The 14,361-nt window shown below is 40.6% G+C and overlaps 1 protein-coding gene across 1 annotated transcript in view; it reads left to right on the top strand.

Moving 5' to 3' along the window:
- LOC117821529 (plexin-A1-like) overlaps positions 1-14,361 on the top strand; it is a 281,657-nt gene that overhangs the window by 174,473 nt on the left and 92,823 nt on the right. The window contains exon 10 of the mRNA XM_034695886.1: positions 7,084-7,284. Coding sequence (XP_034551777.1) covers positions 7,084-7,284 — 201 coding nt within the window. The remainder of the gene's footprint in view (positions 1-7,083; positions 7,285-14,361) is intronic.

Here is a 14,361-nt window from a genome sequence, read left to right on the forward strand (position 1 = left end):
TCAATGTAAGTTCAGTTCTGTCCTGGAGCCTTGATTGCTAAATCAATCAAAGATCGCAAATATCAATATGCATTCTTCTGACTCTTTTCTATTTTACAAGTTAAAAATGGCCGCCATGGATAAACATGTTGGGAATATATCAAACATTTCCCTGAAGTATAGCCGAGGGGTTCTGCACAGCATCTCAGCTTGCAGATGCTGGAAGCAGCTGATAGAGATTTAACATTGCTAGTAAGGAGGACTAATCTTTTTCTCAAAGCTTACCTTTCCACCTTTGATCACAGTGTGTGTGTATTATGCCCCAAGGCTACTGTAAAACACTCCACAGGCCTAAGACTGCACTAGCTTACTGCGTAGAGCCAGAGGGCAGGATTTAGCTTCTGATCGGAGAGTGTGGAGGAGCTGAGGAGAGATGTGCACATCCATCTATCCATCTATCCATCTACCCATCCATCCATCCATCATGTGTTTGCTTTAACGGCCCTCAAAGGAAATAATTTGTATATGTAAGCAGTATGTATGACTCCCATGTTGCAGTCCTCCACCTCTGCCCTGCTCTGTTGGGATCTTGACCTCCTCCGCTCTCATCCCCTCTTTAATAAACGAGTGTATGACTCCCAAGACTCACAGGTTTACCTCATGTTCGTCCTCTGCATCACATTCATCTTGTGCAGTAAATTTAGACTGCATCACAATAAGACTTGTTTCTGTGTCATCCCAGAGAAGCGAGTGGGAGAAAAAGAAACAATAATTTCATTTCATTTGTTTTTCCCTCCTGCATTTCTGACTTTGGAACCCCCTTTGATTTCTTCAGCAGTACTCTTTCTATTTAAAATAAAACTCACCTGACAGAATATGTGGATGCCATTGGTCCTTTTCTGATCATTCAAACAGAGGTGAACTTCAGCCCCATGTGGCCACAATGATTATTGCAACAACAAACAATCATAACTCCCTTAAAGAAGTTTTCTGACTTTTAACAGAAAAACAAACACTAAAACTTAACTTACATCCAAGGCAATTTTTAAAAAAAGATTTACAGCCTGTTTTATGGAGGAAAAGAAGTGCTACTGGAGACCTTGATCTACTTCAGCCCTCTGACTATGTAATTTTGGGTCCTTTGGGAATTAAAGTAAGGATTTTAAAGGTACTACAAATTAATTTAAATCTAAATCATCTCATTTCAATTCATGTAAACCTTGTTGATAATGGGTTTGACTCAGACGTGGCAAGCTTGGTCACACAGCAGCTACTGAGCTAGTTACACCAAGGGTGAGAAATTAGGATTCTTCTCAAACAAACCAGTTCCCTGCAAGGTTTATTTCCTTAACAGTATATCGCTGTTTTCTTTTTATGGATAGTTTTGTCAAAACACAGGAGGAAAGTTGTTAAAATGTGTCAACGCCAGCTTATGTCACTCGTTATCCCAGAATGCTTTGCACAGTGAAGCAGCGGGTTGCAACACACAATGAATGGGAGCACATATTTGTCTGTGTAGCACTGCCTGCAGTAGGTTTGCACCAAGAGAGAGAGATGTAAATTGTTAGATCCCACACATATTTTTGTAATATCATTTCAGGGACTTAAAGAAAACTAGAAAGGTAATGCTGGGAAAAGTATTTCCATCAGGCTTAAACAGCAAGCCTGATGGAAATGAGGAGAGTGGATCACCTTTATTTATATCCTCTCAGTGCTTTTGTACATTTCTTTTAATGTTGTGTACCCAGAGTTTCAGTGACAAGTGTATCTGGGAAACACCCTGAGTTTTAAACAGCCTGAATAAGAGAATAGGAGAAGAGAATACAGCTCAGTACCTCAATAAAGGTTGAAAAAAAACCAACAACAATGAGGGACAAAAAAGAGAAGAAAGATGGAGAGAGTAAAAAGAAAAGATCAAGTAAAAGAGGAGTGAGAGCAAGGGATTAGAGGAATTCCCCAGGTGAACGTGATTGTTGAGTCTCATTGTGTAGAACTGCTCCACTATCTGATGCAGACTCAGCTCTGACACCTGTCACCACTCCTAATGAAACATCTCCCACAATCCCCTGCTCCTGGATCTTTTGTTCCCTCCCTCTCTCCTTTATGTCTGTGTGTGTGCATGTCTTTGTGTGTCTTTGTACTGTAGATGTAGGTTCCATGAGCTGTGTGTGTTAATGCATACGAGTGCTGTGCATTAAATCACACTCCTCAGAGGAATGTGCTTTTTATTCTGAGTCTGATGCATCAGTAATAAGAGAGAGTGTGTCGTTGAAGCAATACGGAGCAGAATGTACAGCAGACAGGCACAGATGTTAAGTGGGCTCAGTGTGTGTGTGTGTGTGTGTGTGTGTGTGTGTGTGTGTGTGTGTGTGTGTGTGTGTTGGAGCAGCCGCTTGATCCCAGTCCTTCCAACATTAACAATGACTGCTACTTTAGTGAGGATACTCTTATATCCAGTCAGAATATTTAGCCACACTCACACATAAAAACACTCACTCCTTTTCCCTTTTCCTTTCTGGGCATCTTTAGTCCTGTTTTCCGTTTTATTAGAGGCTAGAAGCAGTTCATTAGCGGTCTGTCGCCATCTGTGAATGCTTTAAACTTTGACTGTCAGCCTCACTAATTGACAATCTGCTTCACTGCGCTTACTGGCATTGATTTGATCTCTCCTCTGTTCCTATTTTTCCTCTTTCCTTTCCTTTCCTTTCCTTTTCTTTCCTTTCCTTTCCTCCACCTCCCATTCCTTCTCCTTTACTACGACTTGGACACATACATATCCTGTTAAAATCTCTGCAAACATGAGCTGCCAGCTGGGAGAAACCTGTTCATCTCAGCCTCACACTGATGATTACATGTAGCAGCTTCGCATTAAATCCAACTGTGGTTGTGAAAGTAGCCAAAACTGTTGGCCAACATGTCAGAGAAGTTATTCTTAGTCAGTTTATAAATACACTAATATAGTCTAGTTCAAAAAAGGCAATCAGTGTTTGCTTTTCATAGAGAAAAGCCTTCTGCTGGTGTCTGTAAAACTACAGATATGAGACCTTAGAAGGATTCCCTACACGTCAGACTGTGAACAAGGTCTGTTGTAGAAATATATATTTTTTTATAATTAACAACAAGCTGATATTTAATGACAACAGTAATGCAGTTTGTAAAAAAAAAAAAAGGCCATCAATGACCGCACATGTCCAGATTCTGAACTGATCTGTGTACAAAGCTCATGATGCTTTTCTACGGCTTCAAGTTAGCCTGTTTAGCTCAGGGGTTGTGTGGCTTTTTACAGCATGTAATTTCCCCGTTTGCTCCCCCCAGTATCCTACTCTGTCCACTCTCCTGTCTCTAAAATAAAGGCACAAACATATACTTTAAAAAAGGTCATAAAATTTGCTAAAATAACTCTGTATAGTAACATCTTTGTAGACGACGAGAGGGCAACCAACAGTTAAAATATTATGTGTTGTGTGTAAATTAGCTTACCTGCCTCACTTCTCCAATAAGAGAGAGCAACGTCTAAAGGCCCAGATACTTTCTAATATCCTGCCCTAACCTTTTATTGTGGATACGAGCTCCTGCCCTCTAGAGAGAGAGAGAGAGTTAGACGATAAATGTCATTTTTAACTGACTTGTTTTCCACTCTGATGCCACTGAAACTTTACAATTCTTATAATGACTAGGTACAGGATTATGGCCCTTTTCCACTGCACAGCCCTACTCGACCCGACTCTACTCAGTTTGGGTACCTTTTCCACCAGCCCGAGTACCGACTCACGGTGGAGGGGGTCTTCATAACACAGCTTCGCAAAACTGCGTTCACGTCATTTTGAATGCAACACAAACACAACAATCACAAACAATGGAGGACATGAAGGCAATGGTGTACTTGCTAACCCTAACCTCGTCAACTGACCATGGAGAAACTTTGCGTGCAGACATTGTACAGTACTGATGTTGTTTTTTTAAAAATGGCGGTTTTGATTCCTGTGTTGGGCGTCGCGCTCATGACTCTTCGGTGACGACATTCTCTGACCAATCAGTGACCGGCAGACCGTCGATGTCACCTTTTAGTATTGGCTCAGCTCGCTTGGAACCAAAGCAGAGCAGGTACGAAATGCTGGTATCTGACACGAGGTACCGCGCCCGTGGAAACCCAACACAAACCGAGTAGAGTCCAGTCAAGTCGAGTAGAGTAGGGCTGAGACGGGCTGGTGGAAAAGAGCCATAAGTTTCCCATCCAACTACCTGTTTCTTTGGTTAAACATACTCTAGTTTGGCTCTTGTCACTTGAAGTATGGATGTGAATTGGATTGTTTTGTTCCTCAGTGCACATCTCCACAAGTTCAATTTTCATACCTAAACTAAAGACATACTTCCAGTTCGGGACAATAACTTTGAGTTTCAGAAAAAACTAATCAAAGGTTGATGGTTCAAGCTGAATTGTCTTCATAACTGAAACACTCGCAGAAAGAAGCCAAAAGCTCTGCTCAGCCTTTTTAGATGAATACTCAGTTCATCACACAGTCATTTGAACCCTTATGAACCAAGTTAACACAACTTTCAGAGAGCTTATAACCAACAAAACCTGATACAATTTCATTTCTCATGGATGACTTGAAATTGTTATTTTAAATTTGTTTTACAAAATGTCCATCTTCGCCTTTTTACAAGTTCTCTCGTCTGTTGCTAACCGTCTTGGTGTCCTTCTCTGAACTGCAATTGTATTCAAATATTAATGAAAAGCAATAATACAAAAAGCTCCTATTATCTCCAAATAAGCACATCCCTCTCTCCCACCCTGAGCCGTCCATATGGCCTCAGTGCTATCAGGAAGAGAGAGTGTGCTATAATGCAGTGAGGGGAGTGGAGATGTCCCTTGGTGCCATTATGTCCAAACCCCTCTCTCCCCTTATCCCACCGTTCCCAGGCCAATCTGAAAGGCATTACTGATGCTCCATTAGACAGCACCTCTGCGAAGAACCAACTCATTTTGGGATTACTCTGCAGAGCACGAGGCTGCTGCGTGGTTTAACTTTAGGCACTGTTTCCTGATGCAGTTACCAATAATTAATGAAGGCAGATAAACATGTTTTCTATTCTAATAGAGGAATTATACTTTACTTAAAGTTTAACACAGTTTAGTTTATGAATTCTAGTTTTACCATCTCCAGAATACTGAACAAACATTTGCGGTTGAAACTTCTTCAGTGGTAAATACAGCATTTATGATAATGCAGACACTCTTTTATCTAATTGCACCACAAAGAATGTCTACACAGCCTTTTATCCAGCCATCACATAAAACTGTCAACAAACTATAACTTCTACTTTTCAAAGGAATCAATAAAAAGACAAATCACACCATTGTTGTCGGTCTCAAATCTCTCAAAACTACTTTTGTACCATTTATGTGAAAAGTTTGAAAGTTTACACCCATTTTTTACTTTTATTTCAAAAAACATTCAAATGTAACTTTTCTCCAAACTTCTTAAGAATAGGGTTGTTATTTTGGCCAACAGGTGTTTCTGGTTTTAAGGTTTTTGTTAAGAATTTAGGTTATACCAAAGTCTAAGGTTGTCTCAATTACAGTTTCCCTAGTCGTCAAAGCCTTTTGTCTTCTAGCTGTTGCACATTTGTGATTTAAGTCACCATATGTCGTATTAGTAGGAGCACCATGAAATGATTCAAGTGCATAGACAAGATATTTTGCAAGAAACATTGCAAACACATCTTCATAAGGGGTTTTACATTGTTGCGCCTCCCTATTAATTCCTCCTTCTTCTCTTTTTAAATGAAACTCTTAAATTAATCACATTACTGTAACCTGTCCTCTTTAGCCCTCTGAGTCATCACTGGTGTAGGTATTTTTATTTGGTGTACTGTATTGGGTCAAAACTTGCACCTAACTGGAGTCAAGTTATTGTCAGCATGCTGTGCATAAAGCAGGTGTTATATTATTTTACTGCTGCAAAGACAATACGCGAGTCGTTGTGGATATTTTAACCTGAGCTTATCTTTAACTTAACCATTGGAGGCATGTGCTACACCCTGTCTGTGCTGCATCACACTTTTGTTTTCACTCACACATCAAAGAAGAAACTCACTGTCCATAAGACTAAACAACTATATTGAACTATATCTGTGCTAGTCTGTATCTCAGGCATACTTTACCCATGAGGCCACAAGTCTCAGCCGGTGACACAAAGAGAGGATTAAGACACAAGGTGAAACTCCCTGACCCTGCTTTTTTTTTTTCTTTGAATCCATAAAACCTGATTGACTGAGACTATCTGACCATTTTGGCTGAATATTTAGTGGCAGCTCTGGAGTATCAATGACACAAACGGTCTGCTTGAATATAATGTAGCATGGATTGCAGCTGACAGCTGGACATTGTCTGTGACTCGCTAACAGCTGAAATGCTCCGCCAATTAATATGGTGCAGAGCCATTGTATTCAGCCAAGTTTTGTATTGATTGAGGAGCAGGGAGAATTTGCTGAATTGAAGCATTGACCCCTCAGTCATCTCCCTCTCTCTAATCCGTTACACTGAAGCTCTTTAACAGTACAACACTGAAGCATTAACACTGTCCGTGTTCCTCAGAGACGCTGCCTCGGGCTCTCAATTTTGTCCACGCTGAAAGAATTAGAATATCCTTTGGTGCATTCATTTAGGCGAAAACATCCCTAATATCCAGAACAGCCTCATTAATACTGTGAAGGGTTTGATTCCAAAATGGCTTGTGCTCATTTTGACAACTAACTGCCACGTTTAATATTCAGCGGCTCGTAAATAGGACAAGAGTTGATCCTCGAGAGTGGTGATAATTTGAGAGTGGAGGTTTTAGGCTGGCTGATTCTTCAGACATACTCTAGATTAAGAACAAAGGAGACAGAAATGCATCTTGAGTTATGACGTTAGTGGGATGGAGGCTCTGGAGAGCAGGAAAATAGAATACACAGTTGTCTGTTTTGTGCCAAACACAAGTACAAGTTGTACATTCGGATAAATGGTGTTCTGTCCACTAAGGCATGCATCCTTTTAAGATCTCTTGTTTTATTTTCCAGTCCACTTTCTCATATTTCTTCACTCTTCCTCATCTCCAGGAGTGTCCTCAGATCCTGCCCTCAACCCAGATCTACATCCCTGCTGGAGTCATGAGACCGATCACCCTGCTGGCCCAGAACCTGCCCCAGCCTCAGTCCGGTCAGAGGAACTACGAGTGTATCTTCCACATCCAGGGCAACACGCACAGTGTCCCAGCTCTGAGGTTCAACAGCACCAGCATACAGTGTCAGAAGACCACGGTAAGGCAAAGAATACTGCAGTCATGTTTAAACAAGCTACCTGAAATATGAAAAGGCACTTAACTTATACACACAGCGGCCATTTTCCACTGATGTTGTGCTCATGTTTGGAAGCTTGAGTCCCGTTTTTAGCCTGCATTTGTGTTGTTTGATGATGGCCAATGTGCTATCCCTCTTCATTAAAACTGTGCAGTGTGGGTCAATTTCTAAACAATTGAGAAATTGGAAGATATTTGATTTCTTACAATGATGCAAGGTTCATGCTCAACTCTCCTCATATTTGCAGCAAGTGCAAGCACGGTGAAATAAATTTGCCTACACCCATTAACTAACACAACCTGAGATTAACTGGACACTGGATTGATATTTTGTCCCATCTAACCATTCAAACATACACTACCAGTCAAAAGTTTGGAAACACCTTCTTATTCAAGGGTTTGTATTTATTTTAATTATTTGAAACACTGTAGATTAATACTGAAGACATCAAAACTATGAAAGAGCATATATGGAATTATTTAATTAACAAAAAAGTGTCAAACAAACGAGAATATGTTTTATATTTTAGATATTTTAGACTTCATGAAGTGGTCTCCTGGAATGGTTTCTAATTAACATGAGCCTTGTCAAGAGTTCATTTGTAGAATGACTTGCCTTCTTAATCTGTTTGAAACCATCAGTCGTGTTGTTCAGAGGTAGGGTTAGTACACAATGGATAGCCCTATTTGACTACTGTTGTAATCCATATAATGGCAAAACCAGATTATTGTATAGTTTTGATGTATTAAGTATTAATCTACAATGTTGAAAATAATTCAAATAAATAAAAACCATTGAATGAAACTTTTGACTGGTAGTGTACATTGTATGGTTATGTCACACTGTTGTCACATGCACCGTTGTTTCCTGCAGACCTCTGCAGATGTCAACCAAATATAATTGGAACTGCTTCCATAGTCTTAAGAAATCACAGTCACAGTAAGTGCAGCTGCTTTATAAAACCACTGTAGATATCCTAATAGCTCTGGATGTTAATTTTCTTTTAGGTTATAGTTGTAGCTCAGTGAGACTCACATCTCTGATATCACAGAGGTTTTTTTGCCTTAAGACAAATTTCTTAAGGTGTCAATGTGCTGAGGAAGGTGCTTGTTATTAACTGACCACCATCTCAGCTGATCCTAATCTAATGGCTCCAACCAATCCTGGCTGTTTAATCTGCCAGCATGAGCTCCACAGCCATACTGGTTTAATCATCAGCTACAGTGTGAGGCAGAAATACCAGCAGTGATAGATTAGTGTGGCAGAAACTTGAAGCTGAGGTGTATGGCCACAGGGACTCGATGTCTCAAAGCCACTCTCTCTTCATTCCACTCCTCTTTCGCTCCTGCCTTTTAGCCCTCAGTCAAACTGTCACCGCTAATGGGGAGCGACCATTTCAGCAATGTTAATTTCCTCAGCTCCAATCAGGACACGAGGCAGAGGGGAGGCATTTAAACGACACCAATTATGACTTACTTAACGAGACATATGATTAACATGGGAGCTGCACACATCAGCACTGCTCTCGGTGATAGGTCCAGTTATGAGTTGGTGATGTTAAAAGGCAGTCGGAGTGAGTGTGTGTGCATGTGTGTATGAGAGTGTGTGTGAGATAGTGTGTGGCTTTGGCAGGTTAGAGAGGCGCCTTTTCCTCAGCCTGTCACACACTCGTCAGGGGCTCCAGGTCATTTAGCCGGCTGCTGTTTTATCGCTGAGCTCGGGAACACATCACTGATTTGTGGCCGCTTGCTGTTTTTCAGCTCAGTTCAGTCACCCCCTCATTCTCCCAACAAAGAGAAAGATTGAGCTTCAGCTTTGTGATCCTGGAAGTCATTTTACCTCTGATGTTGGATGGTGACACAAAAAATTGTTCAGGGGCACATTATTGAAGCCAACTTCCAGATCGTAATGATGGCTCCCGTGGTTCTTTTGTGTTTCCGACAGGTAATTTGTGCATATTTAGTCACTTCTGTCTCTGTAATTGCTTCATGCGAGTGCATTTTCTTTTATATTTGACTCTTTTGGTTGTTATTTCGGGCTTTTGTCAGATTTGTCCTTGGAGACCTGAGAACTTGAAAGACTGTTGAAAAGAGAGTGAGCTGCCAAAACAGTAATTGCTGAACATCAAGTTGAATTTGTGAATAATTTGGTCAAAGTCAGATGCTAAATTCTTCAACTAGAGGAGCTAGAATCTGACTGACACATCAGTGACACAGATTTATTGGCTGACATGAGTTTATCACAATTATATTGTTATTGGCGAGTAGGGCTCTGAACATATTTGGTGTGACATGTACTCTGAGTCATTGGAACAGCCTAAAGTCAGGTGTAAAAGCACCTAAGGTATTGAAGTTGCACTTGTCCGTGGCTAGAAACATATTTTATAATATCCCAGGCAAAGATTAGGTGTGATTTTATGTTTTAATGTTCTCTGATTTGATTCTCTGTCATGTCAGAATATTTTGCCTTCATCACTTTTCATGTCATTACAAGTAGTGCAAATGTAGTGTGTGCATTAGAGCTAGTCTAAACAAAATATGGGACAAATCCTGCCCTGTATTGATTCAGTAAGGGACAGTGCATTTTATTTTTCAGTATTGAATGATTCTGTACAGACGAGAGAAGTGGGCGAGACAGCGCCTGGATGTGGATGAGAGATGTGACGCACAAGCGGTCCATCATAAACATAATACTGCGAAGTGAGGATACAGACATTCAATAAAGGAGCTGATTGTACATAACATTGATCTATTCATCTGCGTTTTCACTGTTAACAGACTCCAGTCTGCAGAAGAGCTCACACACACTCACTCAGAAAATAGGGAGCTGTTGGAAACATCAGGCGTCATCCAAAGTTTTCAATCACGTCAACAATACTCTCCGTATTTTCCACGCTCACACCATAGACTGTATTATAAATGAACGTAGTATCCGTGACGTCCCCCATCTCTTTCTGAAGGGCTGTTTTGAAGCCAATTGTTCGCGGGTGCCATATTGGAAATGTTGAAGTCAACCTGACTGCTGTCAAGCTAGTGGGAGGTAAAGAGGCGGGCTTTAAGCCGTTTTGCTAACAGCTACAGTGTTCCCGCCTGTCAATCAAGTCAGCTGTGCCTCTCATAATGGAAAACTTGTAATCTTAATATCTTCTAAACTCACACATTATGAAAAAGAAACTCCCCTCGTACAGTGTGTGCCGATAGAGAAATTAGCTGTTCAGACTACACTCAATTTTTGTACCAGGCTGTAAACATGTTTTTTTCGGCTGTAAAGATCTTCTTTGTTTAATGGGTGTGTATGTGGTTTCCAGTACTTCCGGAGCCTGTCTCAAGTGGACACTTAAGGGACTGCATTATTTAACACTTCCACATTGGCTTCAATTCTTGCGGCTGGAGGTTGCCGCTTGGCTCACACTTATCCACCTGAACTACCCCTTTCTTTCTCCTGATGTCTTCTGATCTGAGCACAGACACACTGCATAAAATGGTCATTTTAAAACAGAAATTCACTTTATCAGCACTTTATCCAATATTTCCATATTGGGAAAAAAATGATAGCAGTCCTAAAAACATATAGGTTGAGCTCTAAATAGAAAAGTGTCTTTTTCAATGAAATACTTTGAATACTTTTGGCTAGCGATGGTCCTGACTTGTCTGACAAATGCCTGACATTATCACACCAATACTTTTAAGACCTGCTACAGCAACAACTTTGGTATTGCTCCAACAAATCAGCTGCATGTTGGTAACTTTTCTTTATTTAGTAATCCATGTTAACAGTTTCCTGAAAGCCTCCCACTCCACCAAACACCGGCACTTACTCCAGGAGAGTGCCAGTTTGCATCCCTGGTGTTTGATCCACTCACACACATTCATTACTTCACCAGTGCTACCACTGAGAACTGCAGAGGCTGGAGGACGGGGACCTTCCACAGCAAGTCTTGAAATCACTGGCACACTGAATGGATGGGCAAAAACATGCATTCATTTCCTTGCTGGTTTGGTAAAATAATTTCTGCTAGGGCCAGGAAGAAAACAGTAAATATATCCGAAAATACAACTTTTCAGCTGTTAGCGCCAGACATGGGGGGTTTTATTTGTGTGTGTGTGTGTGGGTCTGTGTGAATAGAGCCATGTGGTGTTGTGAGTGAGTAAGCCTCCTTCTTTCCGACCCCCACCTCTCTGCTCGTCAGGTGGGACTGTGATAGGATCCAATTAAGGAAGCTGTAGATAAAATGATGATGAATTGCAGTGGTGTTGTAGACTGACATAAACACTAACACAGACACACACCCACACACAAAAGCCTGGGAAACCACAGAAAACAAGAAGCTACAAAACAAAGAGAGAGCCAAAGAGGAGGTGAGGGAATTAAGAAAAGACAATGACGATGCAACAGAGAGTGTGATAGAGGAAGAAGAAAGGGACTAGAGAAGAATGACGAGAATAAAGAAAGATAGAGGAGGAGAGAGAGACTAAACCCAGCAAGCAGACTGAGGGGAAACAAACAAATGAGGGAGAAACAGATGGAGAGAGAATGTATTTGGAATATAAAAGATGAGCATGTTTGTGAAAGTGATGCTGAAAGGGAGGAAAATCATGATCCCAGCAAAAGTGAAAGAGCTGGGATTAAGTAGAACAGCAGAGGGAGGAAGGACAGTTGGGATAATAGAGACCAGTTACAAGGTTGTTCAGCTGTGCAGTGTTGATTTTCTCTTTAGCCTAACTGTATAGTAAAGTACAGCACAGTTTCACCTTTTGTGACCTGTTGGAAAAATTGGTAGTAATAAAAGACAGCAAACATTTACAGCTCAAGATTCCTCCAAACAAGATGCTTTAAAAACCATACCAGAGCTTTTTAATGATGGGGTCCATTTCACACCTAATCATTGAGCTTATTTTTATAAAGATTTATTTGCAGCCCTGTGAACATGTGTGGTAGTGTTTCTCCTGGTTACCCCAGAAACATGATTCATCTTCGCACATAGACTTCATATTATGATAAAGTCAGGTTTATGAATTACTTTTCTCCTCCATGATATGATATCCAAAACAATCGGCAATGAAAAAAAATGAAAAAGAAAATATCTTATGGGATTTTTTGCTGCAATACTTTTCCCCTTTGCAATGTCAAGATCATGCATTTAAGGCAAACAATGGCAACTGCAAAGTAAATAAACCTTGTTGGGTGCTTGCTTTATCCAGAAGACTCCTCCATTTAAGACAACAAGTGAAGTAGCAGAGTTGGGTCGTACTGGGTGAATTTGACACTCATCAGTGGACCCATATTGGAAGGCTAGTTACACTTTTAAGGAGGTACACGTCAGGCTACATAGGTTGGCTTGTATATACTAGGTACAGGGCTACATGAACCTACAGCGTACATCAACACAGAAGTATAAATCAGGTTTAAGGCTGATCACAATGCTGTAACTGGGTCTCAAATCTATATTTAGAGTTCCCAATACATTATTGATAAGCAGGCATTGCTAAAGTAGATGTGTCGTGTTTAAAGGCAGATATCTTTAGGGAGTCTCTAATATAAGAGTGGAGTTACATTCCTGAAGTATAGGATCAGTATTTTGTGGTTCAACTGTACTTGAGTCTAGGTGCAGATTATTTGACCTTTTTTTAATTTATTAAAAAAGGAAAAATGTATTGCATTCCGTAAAAAAAAAAAAAAAATAGCGAATAAATTCCAGAGAGCTGCATGGTTGGTTGATCATTTTATGAGTTTGAATGACAAACCATCCTTATAAGTTTTGCATAGTGATTTTAACAATTCTAGTCACTCAAGAGGGTGAAACTTTTATCAAATGGGTGGCCTTGTGTGTTTTTTTTGCCTTCCCTTTTTTGCCTACCAGTAATAACATTCTGAAGATACCTTTATCAATAGGCACAAACACAATAAAAGTGTAATTCAAAGGTTCAGCACACAGAAGATCCATCCATGATTGAAAACCTGTATACTTGCGTCCATTGTGTTGAGTATTCTCAGCGGGGAAGTGTGTGTACATGTATCACAGCTGGCTGTGACTGGGACAGTAGAGTGTAATAAATCACAGAGAAAATTAGCCAGCGGTAGATGTACACTCATCCTTTCCATCTTACTGTCTCTTTGTGCATTATTTAGTCGCTCGGCAAACACTGAAACATTGAACTTGCATACTCAAATACACCAGGGATCCCGATGCATGCATGGATGCACACCGGCATGTTCCCAGGAAGACACGCACTACTGAGCGTGTGCACCAACACACACACAGATAACATGCATGCAAGCTGTATGGATACACACTGGTTTGTTCATGGAGAACACACACACACACACACACTTATACACACATCCTCCCCTGGGGTTTGGAAACCCAAACGTGGAGGAGACATATGGAGATTCTCCACATGATCTTCTCCCTAATCATGTGGAGCAGACGGAGACTGTAGCATCAGCAGCAACCAGCAACCTGCTTTACATGATTTATTACACTGACACACATAAGCTATCAAACACTGTGTGTGTCAGTGTGTGTGTGTGTGTGTGTGTGTGTGTGAACTTCCCACTGTAAGTTCATACATCTGGAACTGATATGAGCCATGTAGTGAATTTTAGGAGGATGACAGATGACTGAGTTTTTTTGAGTTTACAAATTGGTCTGGACTTCACTCTCACCCAGACTTTTCCTGACTTCAACAAAAAAGTTAAAGCTACGTATAGCTCAACTCATGCACAGTGTATTAATTTGTCTGCGACATGTCTCAAACAAAGTAAGTGCATTTGTGGAGACGGACACACACTCGTATGTGCTCTGTGCACATTTAAAGAGCAAAGGTAAAAGGAAGAAGCTTGCTGTCAAAGACTGTACATAAAGTGGACTCAGCCTCGGATTATAAAAGTGAAACAATTTATTAAGTGCGTTAAACCTCTGTTGTTACTACCGACCAGCAGGGGGCGACTCTACCGTCTGGCAAATTTGTTTTAATGTAAATATCTGTGAGAAGCAAGGTTTACTTCTTACTTCATCAAACATATCCCTAATGAGCT

Source organism: Notolabrus celidotus, chromosome 11, assembly GCF_009762535.1.
Source record: "Notolabrus celidotus isolate fNotCel1 chromosome 11, fNotCel1.pri, whole genome shotgun sequence".
Lineage (NCBI taxonomy): Eukaryota > Metazoa > Chordata > Actinopteri > Labriformes > Labridae > Notolabrus > Notolabrus celidotus.